Raw genomic sequence first — 25,927 nt, 5'->3', positions numbered from 1 at the left:
TTTAGTAGACTGGTGCTGGGTGGAGGAGAGCTGTTGAGTAGACTGGTGCTGGGTGGAGGAGAGCTGTTGAGTAGACTGGTGCTGGGTGGAAGAGAGCTGTTGAGTAGACTGGTGCTGGGTGGAGGAGAGCTGTTTTAGTAGACTGGTGCTGGGTGGAGGAGAGCTGTTTTAGTAGACTGGTGCTGGGTGGAGGAGAGCTGTTTCAGTAGACTGGTGCTGGGTGGAGGAGAGCTGTTTTAGTAGACTGGTGCTGGGTGGAGGAGAGCTGTTTTAGTAGACTGGTGCTGGGTGGAAGAGAGCTGTTTTAGTAGACTGGTGCTGGGTGGAGGAGAGCTGTTGAGTAGACTGGTGCTGGGTGGAAGAGAGCTGTTTTAGTAGACTGGTGCTGGGTGGAGGAGAGCTGTTTTAGTAGACTGGTGCTGGGTGGAGGAGAGCTGTTTTAGTAGACTGGTGCTGGGTGGAGGAGAGCTGTTTCAGTAGACTGGTGCTGGGTGGAGGAGAGCTGTTTTAGTAGACTGGTGCTGGGTGGAGGAGAGCTGTTTTAGTAGACTGGTGCTGGGTGGAGGAGAGCTGTTTTAGTAGACTGGTGCTGGGTGGAGGAGAGCTGTTTAGTAGACTGGTGCTGGGTGGAGGAGAGCTGTTTTAGTAGACTGGTGAAGTAGGGATATGGCAAATAAAAACTTTGTGTTTAAACTGCAATTTGTTTTAATTGGTTTTCCGTTATCATAAAAGTCCATGTGAATTCACAATGCAGCTGCAATGCTGCCAGAAACGCTTTGGGTCTTGCTTGCATTTCTCTACCAAATTTTTCAACTGTAACGACAATGACGTCATGGTGGAGAGTCGACTGCAAAATAATTGTTTCCACGATTCCTTGCAGGTCGACTCCTATTTCTGAGTGTCAAGATTCGATTCCGCTATGAATCAACTCTTATGATTCAATATTATTGGAACAGTACTTCCGGTAACATGAACACTTGCATCTTTTATCGCGAACTAGCGAAGGGAAGGGCACAGTATAGGCATGTCGGCCACCAGGCACACAGTCAGAACCATGCGCTAGGCCTTGTGGCAATCAAAATCTGTATCTCACAGCATTACATTGCATCTCGCAATTTCTTGGCTTGCAATGTCTCACAACTTCAGTAAAGCAGGGTCTATCATCAATGAATAGGCTAGGATATTCTAGATGCAACAGACCGAAGACTGAACACACACTCGCATCATTTGTAAAGAGAAAGAGCAGGCGAGCCAGCATGAGGGAGAGCAAGGAGGGGGCAGACAGAAAGAACCGTCTGTTTACGTCTTGGTAATCTGTATCTCTTAATGTCTTGTCTTGCATGCCTCACGTTCACCAAAATAGCCAAAAGTTTGCCTCTTCCTCTCCGGTTTTATTTAAATGACACAAAGTTCCCCAGGCCTATATAGCCTACTGTCTAGTTAGGCTATAACACGGAAAATAAAATACATTTTTCTTAACGTTAAGGATCCCGATTTTGTGAAACGGGGGAGGCTGGTGCTGGTTGGAGGAGCTGTGTGGAGGAGGCTTGCGCTGCCCTGGGTGGCTGGTGTGTCTAGGGCCCAATAAAATCTAACATTTTTTTTTGCCTGGTTCCGTTTTCTCCATTTTTGTTTTTACAGGTTTGTTTTTCCTCTTGCAAGCTACATTGGTTCATAAATACATAATGCCCTTACATCATCTTCGTGGAGGAAGGATATTGTGTTAAGTAGATGATGATGATTTATGTTTTTGGTGTCTAAGCCTGAGGGATCTTAGGAATGTTATAGTAAGCATGGATGCATCCTTAGTTGTCTCATGGAATCTATGAAAAGGCCTATACTGTTTCACATACAACATATTGTTTTTCAACCATTTATCACCACAATCTTGATGTTGATCCACCTATTTGAATATGTTAATAACCACTAGGTGTTTTCCATTACTAATGGGGTTCTCTTTCTTTCCTTTTTTAGGAACCGATAAAGTCACGGGCTCCACAGCTTCACTTGGAATATAGATTTTATAAACAGTTGGGAAGTTCAGGTAAGCACATACAGCTACAGTGTTAACTGTTTAATAACAGTGTTTGCTAGTAGGCTCAGCTGGATGGATGGCCATCTTCTCTGCATACGTATCTGGGAGATATGAAAGCCCTGTCCCCCTCCTACAGATGGTTGTTCCCTAGCAGGCCCAGGACCTCCATGCCATGTCTATGTGCTCTCTCTGTGCTGTGATCCGTGGGGCTGTGCTGTACCTCCAGAGGGGAGAGGTGGGGCAGTAGGATCAGGTGGTGGGGAGGGACAGGGACCTGGAACAGCCCACGGCAAAGCTTAGTCAGCCTGGAATGCTTAGTGTTTGATCCTCTCACTGCTTAATTCTATCATTGAAAAATCTCTCTGACATTGGGCCACGTTTAAAAAAACAAAGAGTTTATTTTCACCAAAGTGATTAGTACTATACTTTTCATCATTAGTTAGTTCAAGTCACTTTTTATGAGCATTTGATCTGTTAAGAAAACAAATGGTGAATATATTGTATTTACGGTCCGTAAATAGATTGTATTGTATTTGAGGGAAGGTAGGGACAAGCTGACCACTTGTATTCTAATTCCACTAAATGTGACTGAGGACACTGGTCTTTGATCCTTTTGGCTTTTAAAGAAAGAGATAAACAGCTTGGGCAAAGCCTGTGCATTCATTTGAGCACTGGAGTGGGAAGGCCACACACACACACACACACACACACACACACACACACACACACACACACACACACACACACACACACACACACACACACACACACACACACACACACACACACACACACACACAAGACGAGTGTGTGTCTCTTTCTCTCTCATAGAGAGCTGATCACCTGCCAGCTTACTCTCTGTCCCTGTGCCAGAGCAGCAGCTCCACAGTGTTAATAGGGAGTTGGAGTGCAGGGCATTAGAGGTGTCCTAGGCTAGTCTATTTTTAGATGGCCTTCAATGTAGGGCCATTATCGTATATATCTACTTCCATTGCTCGTCTCAGCAATGCCTCTGGCCGGCCTGAAGAAGAAAGGCCAGGGAAACTCTCCTGTGATGTACAGGGAAAAGGGCTGGCCTATCTCTCTGTCAGCTTTCCTTTGTTGTGTTCTGTCTGACTGGGCCAGTAGTTGTATTCCCAATCCCAGGCAGCACAGCATAGTACATTGTGCTATTTATCTTCCTTACACCTATTTGAGAACAGAGTCGATCGAAGTTGCTTGTGGATCCTCATTCATTCATTGGATAGTGAGTCTTTATCCCCACCCCTTGGGCCAGCCCATTGAAGGAGTCCATGTCCTCTGTAGTGTTTCCACTGATATGTTATACACATCCTGACTCCCCTCTCCTCCTCCGGCCACTGTGGCAGAGGGACCACCAGAGAGAGGCCTGCTACAATCTCATAGGCTGAGCTAAAGATGGAGCCAGTGACAATGTTGGCCCAGCTTTCCTCCCATTATAGAATGGAGGGGGAAAAGTGTTACTCTTACTGGTTGCTACATCTATTGAAAAATTGTATGGAATAGTGAGTAATTATCAAGTCTTCTTCTGCTTATGATTCTTCTGTATAAATGATTATGTGTGGTACAGATGGATACAGGTGTATAGTTCTTTTACAATGTGAATGTGACATAATTTAAGCCAGGGTCAAGCCCTGGTTAGAACCTGGACCCCACTGCCACAAATACTGGAGCTGTGTCAGCTGTACATGGTGCTTAAGAGCAGCTTATCTTAAGAGTGTTAATTCTCGCCTGCCCTGGAAAGCACCCAATCACTAGAACAACACATTCAGTTACACACACTAGCTGGCCTGGTCTGGCCACGCCCCAACCCCAACATTAACCAATGAGCATGGGGTGTCTGAGACATCATACACTTTTTTTTACGTCACTATCAATAATTTAACTGGATGACTGGTTGACTGAGCTCACACAGTCCTGATAGCATGTTCTTCGCTTGTGAAAGCACTGCATGTGACCAGTCTCCTTATGAGATGATTTAAGATTTCACTGATAATATCAGTGCATGTGAATATTTAGTAACCCATCATCAAAGCTTTGCCTCAAAGCATTGCCTGCTCTTACACAAGTCGTATGTGTGTCCTTCTACAGTGCCCACTGCCCTGGTATCTTGGGAGTGATAAATCAATCAGTGCCATTTTGAGTATGAGTTTGCAGTGATCTTCTGTGGTCCATCCAGTCCAGAGCAGTCTGGATATTTTATGTGCTGCCTTCCTGGGATAGATAACATAACCTGCCACTGAGTCACACAGGCTCTATGCAGGGCAGGCCGGCTGGACGATCACGTTTCATCCCGGCTACATCGCGACAGCGCTGCCTGCCCGGCCTAATGAAATCAGCGCCGCCTTCCCCCCCCCCCCCCCCCCCCCCCGATGCACTCGGCATTCTAAATGTTTAATTGAGACCGCCTCCCTCTCGGGCTCAGCCTAAACTTTGACATTTCATTGTAGGGCAACATTGTCTGCCACAGTGGCCAGACTGAGAGGGGCCCCTGTCTGAGACAATACTCTGGATTGTTCCAGACACGTTTCACTTGTGTTTGGAGAGAGTGGGTTGTGAGCAGTGCACAGAATGGCACTGGAAGGCAGCAGAATAGACTTTGAAGCTAGTGGTGCTGCGGACAGCAGCCAATTATATCTGTTGTCATAAATCACGATAAAGAATAGTTTCTAGGAAACCACTCACTCCTTGCATAAGTGCTTTTATTACAGGCGTGATTGGCTAGGGTTATTTTTACACTGGAATAACATCCACATAGTACTTAGCAAATATGATTAGGTGTAGCTTTTGTCAAAGATAAAATCATTCTTGTTTGAATGGTTTCCCTGAAATTTAGATTTATTCTAGGCCTTTTCCATTTCAGTTGAAGCTTTTCCCCAGCTGTTATCTTTGTTGTGTTTACAGCTCTAGAGTTCCCCAGTAGGGAGTATTGTAGGTGTAGTCAGGGACAGTTGTTCTAGCGTAGACACTTTCCAATTGATCAGTGCATTGGCGGGGCTGCTGAATGCCCTCCCTAGATTTGGGCGGGCTTTAATGAGTCAGCTTACTTGTTGATCTTTTGTCGCTGCCGACCTCGGCCGCCATCATTACCAGGCAAGTCCTACTGCCTAAAGTGCCCTGGGACAGCTGTGTGGATGTGTGAGATCTGCACTGCTTCGCTGTGGGAGTGACTTGAGGGGTGATCAGGTAAATCCTGCTCTAATCCCTCCCCTCCTCCCCACACTCACACAGCCTCCCGGCCAGCCTGCCATACTACTAAAGCTGCTGATCCTCTCCTCTCTCTGACGGGGTCGGGGTGCCCTCGGGGCGACAGCCGCCTGCTGGGAGGGGAGCATGCAGTCACTTTGGCACAACTGCCAGCCAAGGAATGGAATGAAGGCCACTGGTATCAGATACTGGTCTGAACTGGTGAGGCATAACCTGGAGCTGTATGTGTCCTTGGAGGCTGGACCATAAGGTCATGGTGGCCATGGGGTCACAAATGGCCATTGACCTTTGTTCTGTTCCACATAGGGAATAGAGTTACTGTTAAACTGGAAGTCTCCTCTTCAGAGAATTTTTACTGTGATGATAAACTCCTAAATTCCTCCCAGGTCACACATACAACATGACCAAAAGCATGTGGCCATCTGCTCGTTGAATAAAAATCATGGGCATTAAATATGGAGTCGGTCCCTCCTTTGCTGCTTTACTCCACTTTTCTGGGAAGGCTTTCCACTAGATGTTAGAACATTGCTGCGGGGACTTGCTTCCATTCAGCCACGAGCATTAGTGAGGTCTGGCACTGATGTTAGGCGATTAGGCCTGGTTCGCAGTTGCCGTTCTAATTAATCCCAAAGGTGTTTGATGGGGTTGAGGTCAGGGCTCTGTGCAGGCCAGTCAAGTTCTTCCACACCGATCTCGACAAACCATTTCGGTATGGACCTTGCTTTGTGCACACAGGGACATTATCATGCTGAAACAGGAAAGGGCCTTCCCCAAAATGTTACCACAAAGTTGGAAGCACAGAATTGTCTAGAATGACATTGTATGCTGTAGCGTCAAAATTTCCCTTCACTGGGACTAAGGGGCCTAGTCTGAACCATGAAAAACAGCCCCAGACCATTATTCCTTCTCCACCAAACTTTACAGTTTGCACTATGCATTCAAGTATGTAGCGTTTTCCTGGAATCCGCCAAACCCAGATTTGTCCATTGGACTCCCAGATGTTGAAGCATGATTCATCACTCCAAAGAACGTGTTTCCACTGCTCCAGAGTCCGATGGCGGAGAGCTTTACACCACTCCAGCCAACGCTTGGCATTGCGCATGGTGGTCATAGATTTGTGTGCTGCTGCTCAGCAATGGAAACCCATTTCATGAAGCTCTCGACGAACAGCTCTTCTTCTGGCGTTGCTTCCAGAGGCAGTTCGGAACTCGGTAGTGAGTGTTGTAACCAAGGACAGACGATTTTTATGTTCTTCAGCACTCGGCGGTCACAAGATCACAGGACGTGTCTGTGATCTTGTGTGGCCTACCACTTCGCGGCTGAGCCATTGTTGCTCCTAGATGTTTCCACTTCCCAATAACAGTACTTACAGTTGAGTGGGTTAGTTCTAGCTGGGCAGAAATTTGACAAACTGACTTGTTGGAAAGGTGGCATCTTATGACGGTGCCACATTGAAAGTCACTGAGCTCTTCATTAAGGCCATTCTACTGCCAATGTTTGTCTATGGAGATCGCATGGCTGTGTGCTCGATTTTATACATCAGTCAGCAACGGGTGTGGCTGAAATAGCCGAATCCACTAATTTTGAGTGTCCACATACTTCTGTACATATAGTGTATGACCACATGACAGGGTGTGTTGGCAAACAGTTTTTTCCCATCACACGGCATCAACGTTCATACGTTTTTGTTTACCATCCATGTTGTTCTAATTGAGACCGCCTTCCCACACACGTAGTAGTCTGCTCAATATCAACATGGCTCTGAAGCCAAAGCCCTACTACCCTTCTTTAACTACCACCTTTCATGCATCCGTAGTCCCTCCGCCTCTAAGCTTTTTTAGAAGGGCCGAATGCTTTTAGAATATCTGTGGCTCTTATGATGCTAAAACAGATGGTTAGTAGTTAAGCCTTTTTTTGAAACCTTTGGGATTGTGGCACGTTCCCTGTAAGTTGTGTGGTCCCACTCATATCATGTGTCTCTGCCTGTCTCTGTGTTGCAGAGGGTATTCCTCAGGTGTACTACTTTGGGCCATGTGGGAAGTACAATGCCATGGTGCTGGAGCTGCTGGGGCCCAGCCTGGAAGACCTGTTTGATCTCTGTGACCGTACCTTCTCCCTCAAGACCGTCCTTATGATAGCCATACAGCTGGTAAGAATTGAATTGTTGCTTACGTAAGTAAGTGTCTTACACACAGGTGCCCAACCCATCTTTTTAAAAACTGCTCTATGGTGTTATCTCTATAGTCTATAGATGTGTCCATGGCTCATTTACAGTGTTTGCATTTGAAAAGTGCACTGAGAGAGAGTTTGAGATCTTAGCTTGTCTACATGCTCTATCTCCCAGATAACGCGGATGGAGTTTGTCCACACAAAGAGCTTGATATACAGAGACGTGAAGCCAGAGAACTTTTTGGTGGGGCGGCCGGGCAGCAAGAGGCAGCACACAATCCACATCATCGACTTTGGGCTGGCCAAAGAATACATCGACCCCGAGACCAAAAAACACATCCCGTACCGGGAGCACAAGAGCCTGACGGGCACGGCGCGCTACATGAGCATCAACACACACCTGGGGAAAGGTGAGAAATGATCATGAAGACACACGCTGCTGTGTTATTGGAAAGATGGACATTTTCTTTTCCTAATCCTGTGAACGTGTCCTGAACTTAATTATCCACATTTCCATTATGTTCGATAAGAGCTGAATCCCAACTTGAGATCTGTACACATAACTTCATCATGTAGATGGATCATGCATTGATTGATGCATTTTAGATGTTCACATTATGACCTAAGCCTTATGGTGTCATATATAGTTGAAGTGGTGGATAATTGTGTGAGTAACAAACTCTTCTTTTCCTCCAGAGCAAAGCAGACGGGATGATCTGGAGGCTCTGGGTCACATGTTTATGTACTTCCTGCGAGGCAGCCTTCCCTGGCAAGGCCTGAAGGTATACAGTTTCATGATATCTACATGATCTCAGACACACCCTGTCACTTAGCCCCCCAACGCAAAATAACTTCTCTCATTCAAGGCCCAAGTGACATTTCAAGGCCTCAGACTCTAGAAAGTGTTTACAGTATTTAGGGAGACGAGGAAGACATGTTAGGGGAAAATACAATGAAAATAGTGCTGTAACCATACACATGAAGGATTTGAATCGTCTCTGTGTAAATTAAATAACAATGGAAAAACATATTCATATAATGCAGTTTCTACATTTTAAAAAATTGTTTTATTTCTATCATTGTGCAATTTATACCGAATACCACCGTTTAGCTCATACCTTTTGGTCTCTGCAGTGTTTAATAGATGTAAATGTCATCTTATTTTACCCACATAAGTCACTCAGCCAAGCTGTCTTTATCAGGGTATTCAATTTTTGCATCTGAGCTTCAAGAGTGTGCGGCTCTCCATTATTTTCAAGCATATAGCTATCTAACTGTAGAATATCATGGTAGAACTCGTATAACTATTTTTGGGGGGCTCCTGAGTGGCGCAGCGGTCTAAGGCACTGCATCTCAGTGCAAGAGGCGTCACTACAGACCCTGGTTTGATCCCAGGCTGTATCACAATCGGCCTTGATTGGGAGTCCCATAGTGTGTGGCACAATTGGCCCAGCATCGTCAGGATTTGGCTGGGGTAGGCCGTCATTGTAAATACGAATTTGTTAACATTTACATTTACATTTAAGTCATTTAGCAGACGCTCTTATCCAGAGCGACTTAAGGATCGGAACCCTACATTTATTTATTTTTTATCGCCTAAAATGACATACCCAAATGTAGCCTGTAGCTCAGGGCCTGAAGCAAAGATATGCTTATTCTTGATACCATTTGAAAGGAAACACTTTGAAGTTGGTGGAAATGTGAAATTAATGTAGGAGACTATGAAACATTAGATCTGGTAAAAGATAATACAAAGATGCATTATTATTTATTTTTTATCATCTTTGAAATGCAAGAGAAAGGTGACAATGTGCTATTCCAGGTTAGGTGCAATTTGTATTTTGGCCACTAGATAGCAAGAGTGCATGTGCAAAGTTTTAGACTGATTCAATGAACCATTGCATTTCTGTTCCAAATGTTGTATCAAGACTGCCAAAATGTTGTATCAAGACTGCCCAAATGTTCCTAATGGGTTTATTAATACATTTTCAAGTTCATAACTGTGCACTCTCTTCAAACAATAGCATGGTATTCTTTCTCTCTAATAGCTACTGTAGATTGGACAGTGCCGTTAACAAGCTTTCTGCCCATATCAGATATCAGACACCGATCCCATAGATGTTAACTGAAGCCCCCTGTATAACAGCCTCATGTCAACTCAGAACATAAAATGGCTTACGAGAGGATTTGCATGTGGATGCGAACTAAGACGCGTTAATCTTCTACGTGTGACCGTTATTCCCACTCAATTACACTGCCTCCAGCTATGTATTGCCCCGAATTTGGCATTATATTTTGCTTTCTGCAAAGCTGTAGTTTTTCGACTCTACTGTGCTGTGTGGGAATTAAAGCTAAATGCGTGGGAGAATAATTGTTGTACTTTGTTGATTCCAGGCAGACACTTTGAAGGAGAGGTATCAGAAGATTGGAGATACCAAGCGAGCTACTCCAATTGAAGTGCTTTGTGAAAGCTTCCCCGGTCAGATTTGATTGGTTTCATTTGGAATGTGTTACTCCTTCCTTTTTGTTTAGGTCTAGTTCTAGATCAGTTTATGCAAATGTAGTAATTTGTGTGCCTTCGTCCTGCAGAAGAGATGGCCACCTATCTGCGTTACGTGAGGAGGCTGGACTTCTTTGAGAAACCTGATTACGACTACTTACGGAAACTCTTCACTGACCTCTTCGATAGGAACGGCTATGTCTTTGATTATGAATACGACTGGGTCGGCAAGCCACTTGTGAGTTTCCTTCATCACTTGTTTCTTCTCCCTATTCAAAGTTTTGAGGGGACCGCTTGACCCCTCTATCTGCACATTTTCATTTGTCTTTTTCTGTAAATAATCAGACGGGGTGTAAATGGAGATTTCCTGTGATGTCTTAGTGGTTCGAGGGCCTATTTTTTGTATTTTTTTTATTACATATTCATATCTTCATGTCGTGGTCGGAGTAAAGTATTTTATGTCCTAGATAAAATGCTGTGTCATTTTGTCCCCCACCATAGCCTACACCGATAGGCCCCATCCCCAGTGACACACCCGCTCAGCCCAGCAGAGACAAAGCACAACAGCAGACCAAAAACCAGGTGACCTCACCGCCGCCCGCCACACCCACCCACCTCGTCAGTCGAGTTCCCCCTTGTCTCAGAGGCAACTGCCAACCCTCCTGTCCTACTCTCAGCTTCCTCAAGAATATGGCCTCTTTTACAGTGTTACCTTTATTCACTCCATCCTCTTTAATCTACTCTACTCTGTTTTTGCGATTGAGCAAGAATGATTGGGAACTGATGACCCTATTATAATTGTGTTTAAATGTTGTAGCATCGTCTTTGAAAGTTCAACTGTTTTAGCATTGGAGGATTTTGTCTTCAACCTTTTCTCCTTAAAAACGAGTCATTGCTTTGCAAAATGCAGTGCGTTGTTCACATCAGCAATGACAAAGCAGTTTGCTTCGTGTGGCAAAATTGCATGCTTTCCCTTCCTGGTTCTATCAGCATGCTATTTGAGCCTTGATCCCACTACACTGTCATCAACATGACACATCATCTTTTTTTAGACCTTATTAGTCTTTTTCAATCTTTTTCTCTAAAAAAACACATAAGGTTTTCTAATTGTCCTTTGCGGTGTACTCGCGGCTGTAGTTATGACTCTCCAGTACAATGTAATGAGTATCATCATTTATGAACATAAACAGGCAACACGTTGCATAGTACAAACAATCACAGAGTTTATTACAGAAAGCAGGAGTAGTCACGACAATGATTAGCTCATTTAGTAAAAGGACAATAGACAGGAGATGCGTCCTGGAAGAAAATATCCATATTGGAATAAAAGACTAGACCCTTAGTGTTTCCGATCAAGGCTGTTTTCACTCCTGCATGAGGCAGTGGGCTCTGCTTTGTTTTGCTCTATTTCCTTCTGTTAACATAGTCTGTTTTAACAAGCCTGCTTCTTCTTGTGAGATGTCTTCTGTATTTATTTTAGTCTGTTTGTTTTTGTTGCCTTTCTTTCCCCATTCACTACCACACTACCTTCCACCTCTTCACTCCTGCCCCCATAACCTGCCTCCCCTCCCCCTTTGCATCAGTCTCCTCAGCCCAAAGGAGATGAGTCTCAGCGTCAGCCCTCTCCAATGACCAATAAGGAGACACTGGGGTCGTATGTCACGGCCGAAAGGCTGGGGGGCTCTGTACAGGTACTGCTTGCTGCGCATGGTGCTGCATGACGGTCTGTCCACCCCAGCTTTCTCTGCCTCTCTCTCTCTGTCTGTCTCTGTATGTCTGCTCGCTCTGTCTGCTCTGCTTCACTCATCTGCTCCAGGCTGATAACAGGGGAGGGAAGCTGTCAGGAGAACCATGCGGTCACTGTCATTGAAACCTTTTATCAGGACAGGGAACCCCCCTCTCCCTAGAAAAGGGATCTCATTGAGTATGAACAGTCTCAGCGCTGACTCCACTTTGAAGGGATGAAGGGGCAACAGCAGCTCAGAAGATACCTCTGTTTAAAAAAAAATGTCTGACTGGATATTTCATATCTATAGTCCTTCATGGTGCAATTATGACTTGCTTTAAATGGTAAGTGATGTACAGTCTCCAGTCTCAGATTAGAAACTTTTAGGATAATTAGTAAAGCAAATGTGCCATCTAGTGTCCTGGAAGGGAATTGCACCCTTTGGAATTATTACCTCTTTTTTCCAACTAGTAGATACATTTACAATGTAATGTGGTCAAGGGTAACAGTTATAAGCTAATGCTTCAATGAACTAATTTCCTATGAAGGATTAAGTACAGATAATGTATCATGATTTGATCATATATCCTAAAAACAGACATCCTGTTTAAAATTCCCTGTGTTCACCTGTACAGGTGATGAGCTCGACAAATGGAGAGCTGAACACTGACGACCCGACGGCAGGACACTCCAACGCTCCCATCACTGCTCCCACCGAGGTGGAGGTGGCTGATGATACAAAGTAAGACAGCTGTCTTTCCCTGGGCTTGACTGGCAGTGGCTCGGTCTCACTACCTCTGGCAGTCATTGCAAGAAACACTGTCAAATAGAAATATGGGTTCTGAACCCATTCATTCAAAATACTGTTCAAACAAAATATGGAACAAGTTGCACACATTTAAGGCCTCTAAATGTTGAGTTTATATTTTTAACATGACATTTTTTGATATGCAACATTAATTTACTAGTATATCCTTGCCTGCAGGTGCTGTTGTTTCTTCAAAAGGAGAAAGAGGAAACCCCTCCAGCGGCACAAGTGAAGAGAAGAACTTGAAACATTCTGGTCACTGTCAAGTTTTAAATGGAAGCAACTACACAGATCACCCATCTTATCTCTTTCCCAATCTCTCTTTCTTTCTCTCCTCTCTCTCTCTCAGCACTCCCCTGCTACAGACGTGTAAAGGAATTTTGTCTTTCAGACTCTGGCTCCTTTAAAAAAAGAAAAGAAAGAAACATTTGAAAGTACCTGCATAGTAAAGGGAGATTGAGAGAACGTTAAAAGCTGTAAAAATGAAACGTGAATACCGTGACGTGAATATATAAAAAAAGATACTGTTTGAAACAGTTGTTGTATTTTAGATTCCATACAGAACATTTTTCTGTTCAACAGCCATTGATCTGAGGGAACTGTCAATGAGTCGAGTGAAAGAAATCTGTTCCATAGAAATAGTCCTTTATTTATGGGATCAAGGTAAGAAGCAAGAATGAACAATACTAACTCTGGAATCACTGAACGCAACAGGAAGCATTTCATCTAAACCAGAATTGGAGGATCTTTATGCATTTTTTTCCCTTTTTTTTGTAATTTAATCCTCAGTAGTTTTCAAAGTTGACTTCCTGGATTGAAAACAAACTTTTACTTTTATGTTGTAGTGTTTCTGTAAATCTTTGTAGCACAGTCCCTGGCCTCGGGTACTGTGGAAGATCTTTGTAGCACAGTCCCTGGCCTCGGGTACTGTGGAAGATCTTTGTAGCACAGTCCCTGGCCTCGGGTACTGTGGAAGATCTTTGTAGCACAGTCCCTGGCCTCGGGTACTGTGGAAGATCTTTGTAGCACAGTCCCTGGCCTCGGGTACTGTGGAAGATCTTTGTAGCACAGTCCCTGGCCTCGGGTACTGTGGAAGATCTTTGTAGCACAGTCCCTGGCCTCGGGTACTGTGGAAGATCTTTGTAGCACAGTCCCTGGCCTCGGGTACTGTGGAAGATCTTTGTAGCACAGTCCCTGGCCTCGGGTACTGTGGAAGATCTTTGTAGCACAGTCCCTGGCCTCGGGTACTGTGGAAGATCTTTGTAGCACAGTCCCTGGCCTCGGGTACTGTGGAAGATCGAAAGAAACAGATATTAAGCTCTTTTCTTATTATTGCACTTTTGAAAGAAAATAAAGTACAGTGGAATTCTAGGTTTGAAATTAACAAACAAGAAAACAACAAAATAAAGACTGATCTAGGAATAGTCCTATACAATGCTTAAATCTGAGTAAGGGCCGAAATGTCAATCTACATGAAACAAGATGTCTTTCAGTTTTATTTCTTACATCAGAATAATTAACCAGGAAATCATAGTTTGTGCCTTTCCAAGTAAAATGTTTAAAGCTCAAGTAAGTGTCCTGCAATGACATGTTATCTGAAGTTATTCCAAATGTTGCTCATTGACTGTGTGTGTGCTTTATCGCTCTGAAAGCATTGTCGATGTCTGACATTCCCAGGGTGTGGTCCTATGTAGAGGTCATACTGTCTCTAGCAATGACTGTATGGGTCTCCACCATCACAACTACAGTCTATCTCCTCTGCTATGACAATCAAGGGATATTTACAGTGGAGGTTAACTCTCTATGTGCACCTTCTGGGGGAAAAAGATACGATTTTAAAGCTTGTGTATTGCGAGCTAAGCAATTCTAGTCGTTGATGACGGCAGATCAAAGTTAGTAGCGGCAAGCAAGCATGTCACGTTTTTTTAAAGACAAATGAAGCGACAGCCCATCATTGACTGGAGTTTCCACCAGACGTATTGAATGCACAACCGTTTGTCTTTTGAAGTTCCTCGCTGCATTAGTTACATGCATCTTTGCCTGAACATTGTAATGGTCTATGTTTGTCATGGCCTTACATGAGATGTGTTACCACAACAACATGCTCTGTCATCTACAGTATATACAGTTGTCCCAAATGGTTTTGATCAGAGATGACTGCAGTGTGGGGTCACGCACATATATATATATATATATATATATATATATATATATATATATATTAGTTCACAAGAAAAGCCCCCTTGATTTTTTCATTACTGTATCGATTTACACAGTGTACAAAACATTAGGAACACCTGCTTTGTCCATGACATAGGCTGACCAGGTGAAAGCTATGATCCCTTATTGATGTCACTTGTTAAATCCACTTCAATCAGTGTAGATGAGACATGGATTGTGTATGTATGCCATTCAGAGGGCAATGGGCAAGACAAAATATGTACGTGCTTTTGAACGGGGTATGGTAGTAGGTGCCAGGCGCACCGGTTTGAATGTGTCAAGAACTGCAACATTGCTAGATTTTTCATCCTCAACAGTTTCCCATGTGTATCAAGAATGGCCCACCACCCAAAGAACATCCAGCCAACTTGACACAACTGTGCGAAGCATTGGAGTCAACATTAGACAGTATCCCTGTGGAACGCTTTCGACACCTTGTAGAGACCATACCCTGACGAATTGAGGCTGTTCTGAGGGGAAGGGGGGTGCACTCAATATTAGTTCCTAATGTTTTGTACACTTAGTGTATATTCCCTGTTACAAAAGACTGCTTTATCACTTCACCCTTTTAGGTAGTATACTGTACGCTGGTGTCATTGTGGATATGAGTCAAGGCCATGTGACCCAGAATGTATTGTTTTAATGAGATCAGTCATTAGATGTTAGCTTTTTCTGGAAAAGTCGACATAGGGTTAGGGTTGCTAAAAAAAACGGACAATATCAATAGCAGCTATGTGCGAACATTTTCATAAACATCTCAAACTGAAAAGAGCAATATAGATGTAATTGAAAATGTGTTTTACTAGACTCGAATGGAGCTCAATTACGTGGTTAATTCATTGGGTTAAATTGAGATGTTTCATGTAGTAGAACTGTCTCCAACGTTGTTTTCCCATCATTTTTTTATCATAAATCTATTTGATTTCCACTATGTGCTGTCTGCTATTGAGGGAGGTGGTAGAACTCTTTTCCACTTCCTTTCCTCCTAATTTAACCCCTGGCTATACTGCGAGTGCTTTGGTTATACAATATTCAACAGTGACACAATATTCAATACAACAGATTGAATATGAGTTTCACCAATACAAGACTCTTTATATTCATGTCATGATCATTCTGATTCTTAACGGGCCAATCTCCATTAGGATTATGTGGCTTGAGCTCTGGTGCACCTCTTGTCACTAGGTTTTACTCAACACCCACAAATGTATAGGACTTTTGCAATATGAAAATATCACAGATTATAATCACATGATGCTGTTGATCAAGCTGTATGAAGGCATGTTATTTGAGCTATTGCAGTGAAGTGAGAGGGAAGTGAAACATACTGTATGTAGGAGGCTCAGTCTGTTCCAAGGCTAGATTACATTGAGTAGTCTGCACTTGGATGATATTGGTTTCTACAGGACTGGAAATGCCAATTGGAGAACCATGTCAAATTCATGGGTTTCGTTTTAACAGGCGGCATTGAAGACATGAGCACTCACTCTAAACATCATTTTGCCAGGGAATAGGAGTCTCTGGCCTGTGGGTGTAGGTTGAGACTCAGCCTGCGTAAAGTGTATTTTGTTTTAGGACCTAGTTTGACCTAATCCTATGTTAAATCGTTTCAGCTGATCAAGCGGGGAAACAGTTTGATGTAATCCTAATTTGGCTGGTTTCAGTTTTCTAGCAATATTACCGAGCGTTTTTGGAGTTGCCTTGCGCAATTAAGAAGTCTATCCTTAGCTCGTTTTTGGGGATATGAAAGGAACTTATTTTTTAAAATCACTGATATTGAAGTGAAATTTTTGGTAAGAATTATGTCTGACCAGTTGCTCTCTAATGAGCGGTCTTTACCCCTCTTCAGGCGGTTGTGTTACGCAGCTGGTCACTTTTTGAACGACCTTTGCGCGTCGTTATGGTTTACCTACCTGTTGGTCTACTACCATTCCGTGCTTGGGTTCAAGAGCACATATGCAGGTGTATTGCTGTTTCTAGGTCAAATAGCGGATGGTGTCTCCACGCCCCTTGTCGGTATCGAGTCGGATCGAACAGCTGGATGTGGAGCATATGGCAAAAGAAAAACATGGCATTTAGTCGGTAAGTATGACTTCAATAATGATAATTGATTAGCCTGGTTTAACTAAAGTTATGTAGCAATTGGGTTACCCAGTAACACTGTTGGGTGAGTGCACCTGTGCCATAAAGATCCAGACCATTTGGCAGAAGACATAATTCTATACTTACATGCAGGTAGGCTAGATTTTCTATCGAAAATCTCTTGCACACATGAGAATAAGAGAACAGATCCTACAAGCTTGAGACCGTTGGTAGGTTTCTATTGTCCCAGGTTTATTAGACTAATGAAGATGAGATGTGTAGGCCTAAAGGAAACTACAGAGGATACGTTTTCTAAAGATCAACAATATTTGTATCTGTTAGACGGGTGTATTTTTATTTTATTGAACTTCCTTTATTGCGACAAATGATGGAAACGGATGTTTTTCGAATACTTGTGAAGGTACACGGGAGCACGTGATTTAATCACGTAACTATGCATTCCAATCTACATTTAATTCTAAATGCCTACTGCTTGCAAAATATATTTTTCAACTATCAAAATTATGTTTCTTTGCAGGACAAGGATTTTCCTGTATTTCAAGAATGCCTGAATTGCTTGCCCTTGCTTTTCTGGTTGGCTGGCAAGTTCCACCAAAAATTATTTCAGATCTACAGGAGTGCAAGTTAAACCAAGGCGCGGACCCTGGCGTTATGTTGGCACATACAGTACCAATCAAATGTTTGGACACCTACTCATTCCAGGGTTTTTCTTTATTTTTACTATTTTCTACATTGTAGAATAATAGTCAAGACATCAACTATGAAATAACACATATGGAATCATGTAGTAATCAAGTGTTAAACAAATCAAAATATATTATGTATTTGAGATTCTTCAAAGTAGCCACCATTTGCCTTTGACAGCTTTACACACTCTTGACACTCTCTCAACCAGCTTAATGAGGAATGTTTTTCCAACAGTCTTGAGTCCCATGTCATTCCCACGGGGACCATTAAGAAAATGTATGTGCTCTTGATAAGTGTCTGCTAAATTACTACATTGAAAATGATGAAGGGTATTATGTAATCTATTTTCTATACAAACTGTATAACTGTAGACAAAAAATCACTGGGCAAGTTAATGAAAATATAGCTACTGTTGGGATCATCTCACCACTGCCAGCAATGTAGTATTTGAGGGAGAACAGGCAGGACTCGAACCAGCAACTTTCTGTGAATACAGGGTGAGTGCTGCTCTGGGGGGGTCAAGGACCTAGTAAGGGTGCCCAGCTTTAGGTTTTGAAATGTCCCACACACTGGACCATTATCAATGTAATTATGAAATAATCCCAGTGAATTTACATGTAGGACATCGGGTAGCGTAGTGGTTAAGGGCGTTGGGCTAGTAACCGAAAGGTCGCTGTTTGAATCCCTGAGCCGACTAGATAATATCTGCATGTGCTCTTGAGCAAGGCACTTAACCCTAATTACTCGGGATAAAAATATCAAATATAGTCATAATATTGTACAGGATTATACTGTATAATAAAAACCATCAATGAACTAATAATCGTATAACTAGACCAGCTGATTAAACATCATTACAACAGGCTCATGATTTTTTTTTTTTTTTTGTCCTGTCCACATTTCTCTTTATTGTTAGTTCCATGCATGACTAACTCTCACAGGCTGGATAGTTTGTTTACCCTGACCTCATCCCTCGTATCCCTCCACCCTTACAGGCACTATCAGTGTACTTATCTCCTTTCCCTTCATATTTAACCCGTGTCTGGGATGTGGTGACAACACTCCACAGTGGGTGTGGATCACCTATTTCACCCCCCTTCATCATCATCTTCCAGTTTGGCTGGGCCGCCACCCAGATCTCCCACCTGTCACTCATCCCAGAGCTGGTGTCCAGTGAGCATGCCAAGGTGGAGCTCACTGCCTACAGGTGAGCCGAATAGACTACTTTAGCAGGAGGTAAACAGCAAGCTAGTGAGGTGATTCTTATTGCCTCAAATAAAAAGATTTATGAGGAAATGAGTTGAAAGTGAAAAATGAAGGTACTGTACCACAGGAGGCTGCTGAGAGAAGAATGGTTCATAATAATCTATATCTTCTGATGTAGTTTTACAACCTTGTACCGTCTCTCTCACTGTGTAGGTATGCGTTCACGGTGGTGGCCAATATTACAGTGTATGCTGTGGCCTTGTTACTCTTTCACTTCCAGGCCCAGCAGACTGGAGATCCCTCTGTCACTGACAGCTTGGGCATTGTTGACATCCCCATATTCAGGGTAAGAGCTGCCCTTCCTGACCTCACTGTTTTACAAACGGCACTCTGGTACAATACAGTTGGAATGGGAAGATCACTTAGTCCTTAAGCACACATGGGTGTTCAGATTGTTACAGTCATGATGGCTGAATGTCATTTGCCAAAGACAGGAGTGGCAAGGAGAAGAATGTTAGTTAAAAAGACTTGTACCCAGACTACCCACTGGGCACACACTGGTTGAATCAACATTGTTTCCACGTCATTTCAATGAAATTACATTGAACCAATGTGAAATGTACATTGAATTGACATCTGTACCCAGTGGGTAGGTTGATCTTGATTGTAAATCCTGGATATGACTTTATCCTGGACTCTACCGATTGGGACATTTTCAAAGATGAAAATGCCAACATTCACGATTACACTGACAGGGTCACATCTTACGTCAGTGTTTGTGAGGAAAACTGCTGTCTAACCAGCACTTTTGTCAAAAAGTACAACTACAAACCCTGATTCATGCTGAACTCCAAGCGCTGCACTTAGCTAAAGAGGTGGCACATAAGCGTAACAACAAAGATGATTATTGAACTTTGAAGCAGCTGCTCAACAAGGCGATTAAAGTGGCCAAATGTTGTTTCAAGGAGCGCCTCCAACGACTGCTCGTCTCTCTGGAAGGGTCTCCGACAGATTACAAACTACAAACGAGTTCTACTGTCGTTTTGAAACAAAGTGCCCTCAGCCATCAATAGCCTCCTCAGCCATCTTGCTCCTCAGTTGACAACACCCTCAGCCATCAGGACAATACCCCCACCACCCTGCGCCCATCCCATCTACTTTCTATCAATCATGACCAAAACCACCTGCCACCTGAACAGTTCATCCAACATGCTGTGCCCCTCATAAACTGGTCATCAGGTTCATAGGGATTAGTTGATTTTGCATTGAGCCGATTACTGCACCTAGTCATCAATGACCTCTAATGCAAATCTGCACTGTACTGCATTTGCGCTATGTCGACAACGTTGTATATACACTGTATATATGTTCACCACGGCAGCATCCCTCTGCTATATATCTCATTGTCCCCTCTGTATATTGTATATTCCCTCTGTAATCAGCCTATACTACAGAGTTTTATGTTTACTGTTCCGATATTGCATATTCTGTGTGATGTCTGTGTCAATATTCTCTTTTGTATATTGTCTATTGCTGGCAACTCCTTCTCGAAGGCAAATTCTGGGTATGGGTAAATGTACTTGGTGAATAAAGGTGACGATTCTGTATATTGTTTCCCTCTGTCTTTCTGTCTGTCTCTCCCTCTCTCTCTCTCTCTTGTCTGTCTTTGTCTCTCTCCCTCCCCTGTCCTGACTCCTGCCATCAGGATCTGTCCCTCATTGTGCTGGGGATCGGGGCAGTGTTTTCTTTCGTCTTCCACCTGGGCACCCAAGAGAGGGTTCCTCACAGGGAAGAGCCAGGCTCGCAGAATGATGAGAGTCGACCCCTGATTACCCCAACTTCCCATAACACCATTCCCCAATCTCTCCTCCAATGGAATCATTGGTTGAAGGAGCCTTCATTTTACCAGGTCTTTCTCTAATCTGAGTGTATACAATATGAATGACCTTTAGGTTTTGTGGAAGTGTATTTTAAACTGTAAACCTGCTTCTTTTGGTCCAGGTTGCTTTTCTGTACATGTGCACCAGGTTGATAGTCAACTTGTCCCAGACTTACGTTTCCATGTATCTCATCAACTCCTTATTGCTACCAAAGGTAAGGCTATATAATAATACATTATAATGGTGCCATTTATAACCATTCTTCAGAATCCTTTGTGCTTGTGAAACTTGCTGACTGTGTATTAATGTTGGGCTCATTTCCTTCTCCTTTTCCAGAACTTCATTGCCACCATTCCTTTAGTGATGTATGTCAGTGGGTTTGTGTGTTCTCTGGTCATGAAGCCAATCAGCAAGCTTGTAGGCATTAGTGTGAGTTTTTCTGTCTGATGTTTTAAAACTGTCATAAAAATCATATAAAAAGCACTAGTATTAAGTTTCTTGTATACCCTTTTTTTATTTTGTAATTCCCCCTCTCCTTAGATGACTTATTTGCTAGGCCTCATGCTGATCCTGGGGTTTTCCTCCTGGGTGTTGGTGGGCATGAACATAGGGAGGCTGATCTATGGAGCTGCTGTACTGCTGGGTGCAGGCTCTGCCACCATCCTGGTCATGTCGCTCTCCATGACGGCCAAACTGATTGGAGAACAGACGGTAGGAACACCCTGTATGTTGTAGCTAGATGATTTTCCTCCACTGTTGTCATGACCTTTCTCACCATGACCATGTCAAAGGAATGAACTGTGACCTTGTTCGGCAGCAAAGTGGGGCCTTTGTGTACGGGGCGATGAGCTTCACAGATAAGGTGGCCAATGGCATTGGTGTCATCATAATCCAGAGACTGCATCCCTGCAAGTGAGTAAGGACCAGACTGGGATCTGTTCTTCTAAATATCCCTTCTTTAGTGAGTAAGGACCAGACTGGGATCTGTTCTTCTAAATATCCCTTCTTTAGTGAGTAAGGACCAGACTGGGATCTGTTCTTCTAAATATCCCTTCTTTAGTGCGGTTTGCAGACCCCAAGGGAAACCAGGGTACAACTTTACGAGTAACTGTCACTCTTGGTTGTATACAGTTCACAAGACAGCTGTCCAGAAAGTGTGTGGTTCTATCGTGATGTCATGGTGATTGTGACCGGGGGTGTGGCCTTAGCAGCAGCAATTTCCCTATGCACCCTCCTCATCTGGCCTATTAGGATCTGCCAACGTAAGTGTTCAAATCAGTTGTTGGTCATGTTCCGCTGCTCAGACATTGCTGAAGCATGCCAGATCTCACACCTGGATAGGTATTTCATGTATCAAAGAACCACATATTTTATAGCAATCTGGTGACTGCAGCATAGTCGATGACGTGGTACGCAACCATTGGTTGACGCATGCAACGTCTGAGCAGGGGAATGCAGATGTTATCTCTGAGTGTGTGCAATATCTGGTTATTGGGTTGTGAGAGTATCATCTTGGCAGAGGGTATGGTGGTGGAGGTGGTGTTGTAACTTACAGCTCTGTATTCCAGTCTCACAGTAAAATCAGTTAAACGGTGGGAGATCTGCTCTTTAGTGGTGTTTTTTTTATTTTGGTCGTCAAATAACTTTTGACAGGGGAAGGGTTAAAATGAGTCCGCATGCAGCTTGAAGGTATTTAGATAATATGCTTAGCTTTTTATATTTGCAAGCTTGCGCTACTAATTCCAGAAATATTTTGACTTGGATTTTGTATTTGCTAATTACAAATAATGTCTCATCCAAACTTTTTTTTTACTGCCATAAAATAAAGCCACGCCTCCATCTAGTGGAAAAATCTTGAACTACACCTCAGATTGATATGGCCCTTGCGCTCAACCATGGGCACACTGGTTGAAAATCTCCTATAATGCATTAGCTATGTATTTCCTATCATTGTTCTCTCCTCCATAGGTTTACCCAGTACCTCTGTCCAGATGGAGGCAGAAGACAGAGAATGAAACTACACAGGAGTCAACTGAAGAACAGATTATTTACACTGATTCATCTGTGGGGAAAACATTGTGCCTGTTCATAGGACAAAACCAGGAGACTATCAGTATAGCCATTGGAAATACAACAGGAACTGTACAGCAAGACATTAACACCCCCATATCTATCTATACCTTTTAAGTGATTTAGATTTACTGCATTTATGGGGGGGAAGAAAATCATTTAAAAAATGTTTAACTAGGCATGTCAGTGAAGAACAAATTCTTATTTACAGTGATGGGTACCAATAAATGGGTACAATATTCTACTTTCTAATAATACTGCGTACTGTACGCCTACTTACAGACATGTCAATGTTTTACACTTAAAAGGGAATCACTTTTTTCTTACATAGAAACACACCCTCTGTTATTATGTATTGTCTCCATTATTTCCTTCAGATTTTCATTGTATAGATTTTGAACTTGTCAGGAACGCCGAGATGTCAACTGTTTTTGGATGATTCTTTTCAGATTTAAAATGTTCATGTCTTGTGTCTTTTAAGCTTGTGAGAGCTTTTGGACACGCTTGCCTGATACATGGTGGGACAAAATGACCACAATGCCTAGTTTTTGATGAAAATGCAGATGTGTTGTCTCTGAGGAATAAACGTTTACGTCTCACTCCCATCTTCACTGAGAGAGACGAGACATTTCATCATCAGTACAGTTGCATACTATTTTCCACAGGTGGGCTCCCTGGGTAGCAATCGCAATTGACCACGTTGCAGGTTGGATTTATGTGGTTGTTAAGGTTGAATTTAATGTTGTGAGATACACATTGTAACCATTTGGTGAGTACAGTCAGTTGAGTCCAAAGGTTATGAAATATAATCAAGAGAAGCAAAGAGAGAAAAGGTCCTTTCATTATTCTCTGTGAGATGGGCTTGTTGCTCAGCCTACAGCCATCTAACTGATTCCCCAAAGCACTGTTTAGAGATGCGGTCTTGGGTACTTTGGAGGGCGGGCGTCATCACTGCTTGTTAGTTGAACCACTAATTGGAGTCTGTGCTGGCAATTGGTGGGGGGTGGGAGCGGTGGTACACTGTGAGTGGTCCCCTCGGGCTATAGATTTGGAACAGTGTTGTACAGAAAGCACACCATCATCAGAGGCTTATTCAGGACTGACACCCCTTGTTTTCATAAGTCCATATGACAAATAAATGTTTTAGATCACATTTTCTTGCCCCATTTAAATGTAATCATACTGTACATCAAGATAGTCTACATGCCATTCTACACCACTAGTTGCTTCATCAGTTTTTTTTTTTTTCAGTTGTATCTTGGTAAATGAACCACCTCCTACCAAGAAGGCACATGTCACATGGTCATTTACTTGTCAACTGTAGCCCTACTTGTCAACTACAGCTATCATGCTTCCTTCAGGAGGAATATTTAATCAGTGGATAAATCCCATTAAATCTGAGCTCTTTCTCATTAATGTGTCAGATTGACCATAAACCACCTCCTACACACCATCTAATTAGTGTTTAAAACACACAGATACATACCTCCAATAGAGTTAGAGGGAGTCAGAGAACAAACAGATTTTGTTCAGTGTTAACTGATGAATGTAAACAGCAGAAATTCCCCCAGTGTGTTGCCAGAGATAAAGCTATAAGTGCTTGGTGAGCAATTGTATAAATAAGGAGGCTTGATTTTAGGACAGCAGTATGTTTGAAAATGAACTTGGCCAACCCATCTATTCTTGATTTTAAAAAACTACTGGTGTCCATTGTTCCAATGTCAATGCTATGTCCCTTTTATGCTCTGTGGCCCCTTGAAGCTATCGAATTCTCTCAAACAGATGTAATTATAGCCAACGTCTCGGTTTCTGAAGATATTTCATGGCTTAAAACAGCAACTTGACATTTACATTAGTTCTTGTGTCCCAACATAACTGTGGCAAGTCATGACAGCTGCTTGAGTTGCACTCTTGGATCTGTGACACACTGACCTATTCCTGTGTGTTTGCCCTGCTGCTTAGAGTTGAGTACCTTGAGTTGAATTTGTTTTGCAATAAAAGACAAAGCATTGGACAATGGACATGTACTGAAATTATGTTTTTATTTTTACTCTGACTATGCTATATTTAAATGCTTCATTGCATTTGTGGTAACAATATACATAATTTGTTGTAGGCCAGTATAGCCTTAACCAGGGTTTTTCAAACCTCACCTCAGGGACCCCAGTGATTCCATGTATTTGAACTATTCAAAAGCTGTCACACCTGATTCAACTTTTCAACTGATTATCAAGCCCTTGATTAGGTGTAACAGTTAAGGAGATGTTTGACTGGCCTAAACTACAGACTACTGTGGGTGAAACATATACAGTCAGTATTATTAGGTACACCCATTTGCCTCCAGAACAGCCTGAATTATTCAGGTAATTCTACAAGGTGTCAGAAACGTTCCACAGGGATGTTGGTCCATGTTGACGCCATGGCATCACGCAGTTTCTGCAGATTGGACGGTAGTGCGTTCATGCTGTGAACAGCCGGTTCCATCTCATCTCAAGATGCTCTTTTGGGTTGAGGTCTGGGGACTGCTCAGGCCACTCAAGTAAACTGAACGTAATAACATGTTCCAGGCAATATTTTTCACTCCTCAACTGTTCAGTGTTGGTGATCACGAGCTACTGGAGTCGCTGCTTCTTGTTTTTAGCTGATAGAAGTGAATCCGGTGTGGTCATCTGCTGCAATAGCCCATCTATGACAGGGATTGACGAGTTGTGCATTACGAGATGCCGTTCTGCACACCACTGTGGTACTGGCCTTGAATTGCACAGTTATTGGTCTGTTTGTGACCCGGCTGTTAGCTTGCACAATTCTTTCCATTCTCATTTTTTAAAAATTATATACTTTTTATATTTAAATAGAGACAGGAAGACAATGCTGAAGTTAACTCATTAGTGGTGTGATGGGTGCAACAGGCCACTCGGGTCAGGTGCTGCAGTCAAAATGGGGATGATTGACGGCTCAAACGCGTTGCATGGGCCTACTTTTTGCCAGTCATTGACAAGTACATTGCTAACATTTTGCATTCAAATAAATGAATCAATGTTCACTCGACGTTTTAGAGGAAACGCTATTTCATCTTGTGTTTACAGGAAAACGTATTTGTTTGAAACTAAACTTAGCTAAGTATCCACAAAAAGTAGGCAAAAAAGGTGAAGGCTGAAGAAGTGCTAGCTAGCTAGCTGTTATACACTGCTTATTTAGCTAAGCAGCTAAATAGATAGTCTCATTAAAACACATTAGAACACATAATTACGACGTAGCAGAATGTCAATGCATTTTTTTGTTTGAATTCAAGTAGGGC

At 42.8% G+C, this 25,927-nt stretch overlaps 2 protein-coding genes across 6 annotated transcripts in view; both read left to right on the top strand.

Moving 5' to 3' along the window:
* Positions 1 to 14,032, top strand: part of LOC123997004 (casein kinase I) — a 44,161-nt gene extending 30,129 nt beyond the window's left edge. For 2 of the 5 annotated variants that reach the window (XM_046300922.1, XM_046300923.1), the window contains exons 3-12: positions 1,975 to 2,044; positions 7,261 to 7,409; positions 7,605 to 7,839; positions 8,126 to 8,211; positions 9,824 to 9,908; positions 10,019 to 10,167; positions 10,431 to 10,511; positions 11,513 to 11,620; positions 12,291 to 12,397; positions 12,641 to 14,032. In XM_046300922.1, coding sequence (XP_046156878.1) covers positions 1,975 to 2,044; positions 7,261 to 7,409; positions 7,605 to 7,839; positions 8,126 to 8,211; positions 9,824 to 9,908; positions 10,019 to 10,167; positions 10,431 to 10,511; positions 11,513 to 11,620; positions 12,291 to 12,397; positions 12,641 to 12,695 — 1,125 coding nt within the window. In that variant the 3' untranslated portion in view covers positions 12,696 to 14,032. The remainder of the gene's footprint in view (positions 1 to 1,974; positions 2,045 to 7,260; positions 7,410 to 7,604; positions 7,840 to 8,125; positions 8,212 to 9,823; positions 9,909 to 10,018; positions 10,168 to 10,430; positions 10,512 to 11,512; positions 11,621 to 12,290; positions 12,398 to 12,640) is intronic. The other 3 variants (XM_046300924.1, XM_046300927.1, XM_046300925.1) reach the window with 3 other exon arrangements.
* A 1,905-nt stretch (positions 14,033 to 15,937) lies between these two features.
* LOC123997992 (major facilitator superfamily domain-containing protein 12-like) lies at positions 15,938 to 24,648 on the top strand. Its single transcript, XM_046302768.1, is given in 11 exon segments — positions 15,938 to 16,765; positions 18,469 to 18,563; positions 18,565 to 18,680; positions 18,893 to 19,025; positions 20,385 to 20,588; positions 20,681 to 20,773; positions 20,896 to 20,988; positions 21,100 to 21,270; positions 21,377 to 21,471; positions 21,691 to 21,821; positions 22,528 to 24,648. Coding segments are annotated over 11 exon segments (1,458 nt in total). The 5' UTR covers positions 15,938 to 16,485; the 3' UTR covers positions 22,575 to 24,648.
* The last annotated feature ends 1,279 nt before the right edge of the window (positions 24,649 to 25,927 follow it).

The sequence above is a fragment of the Oncorhynchus gorbuscha genome, linkage group LG15 (assembly GCF_021184085.1).
Source record: "Oncorhynchus gorbuscha isolate QuinsamMale2020 ecotype Even-year linkage group LG15, OgorEven_v1.0, whole genome shotgun sequence".
Classification (NCBI taxonomy): domain Eukaryota; kingdom Metazoa; phylum Chordata; class Actinopteri; order Salmoniformes; family Salmonidae; genus Oncorhynchus; species Oncorhynchus gorbuscha.
This window is presented reverse-complemented; position numbering and strand designations above follow the sequence as displayed.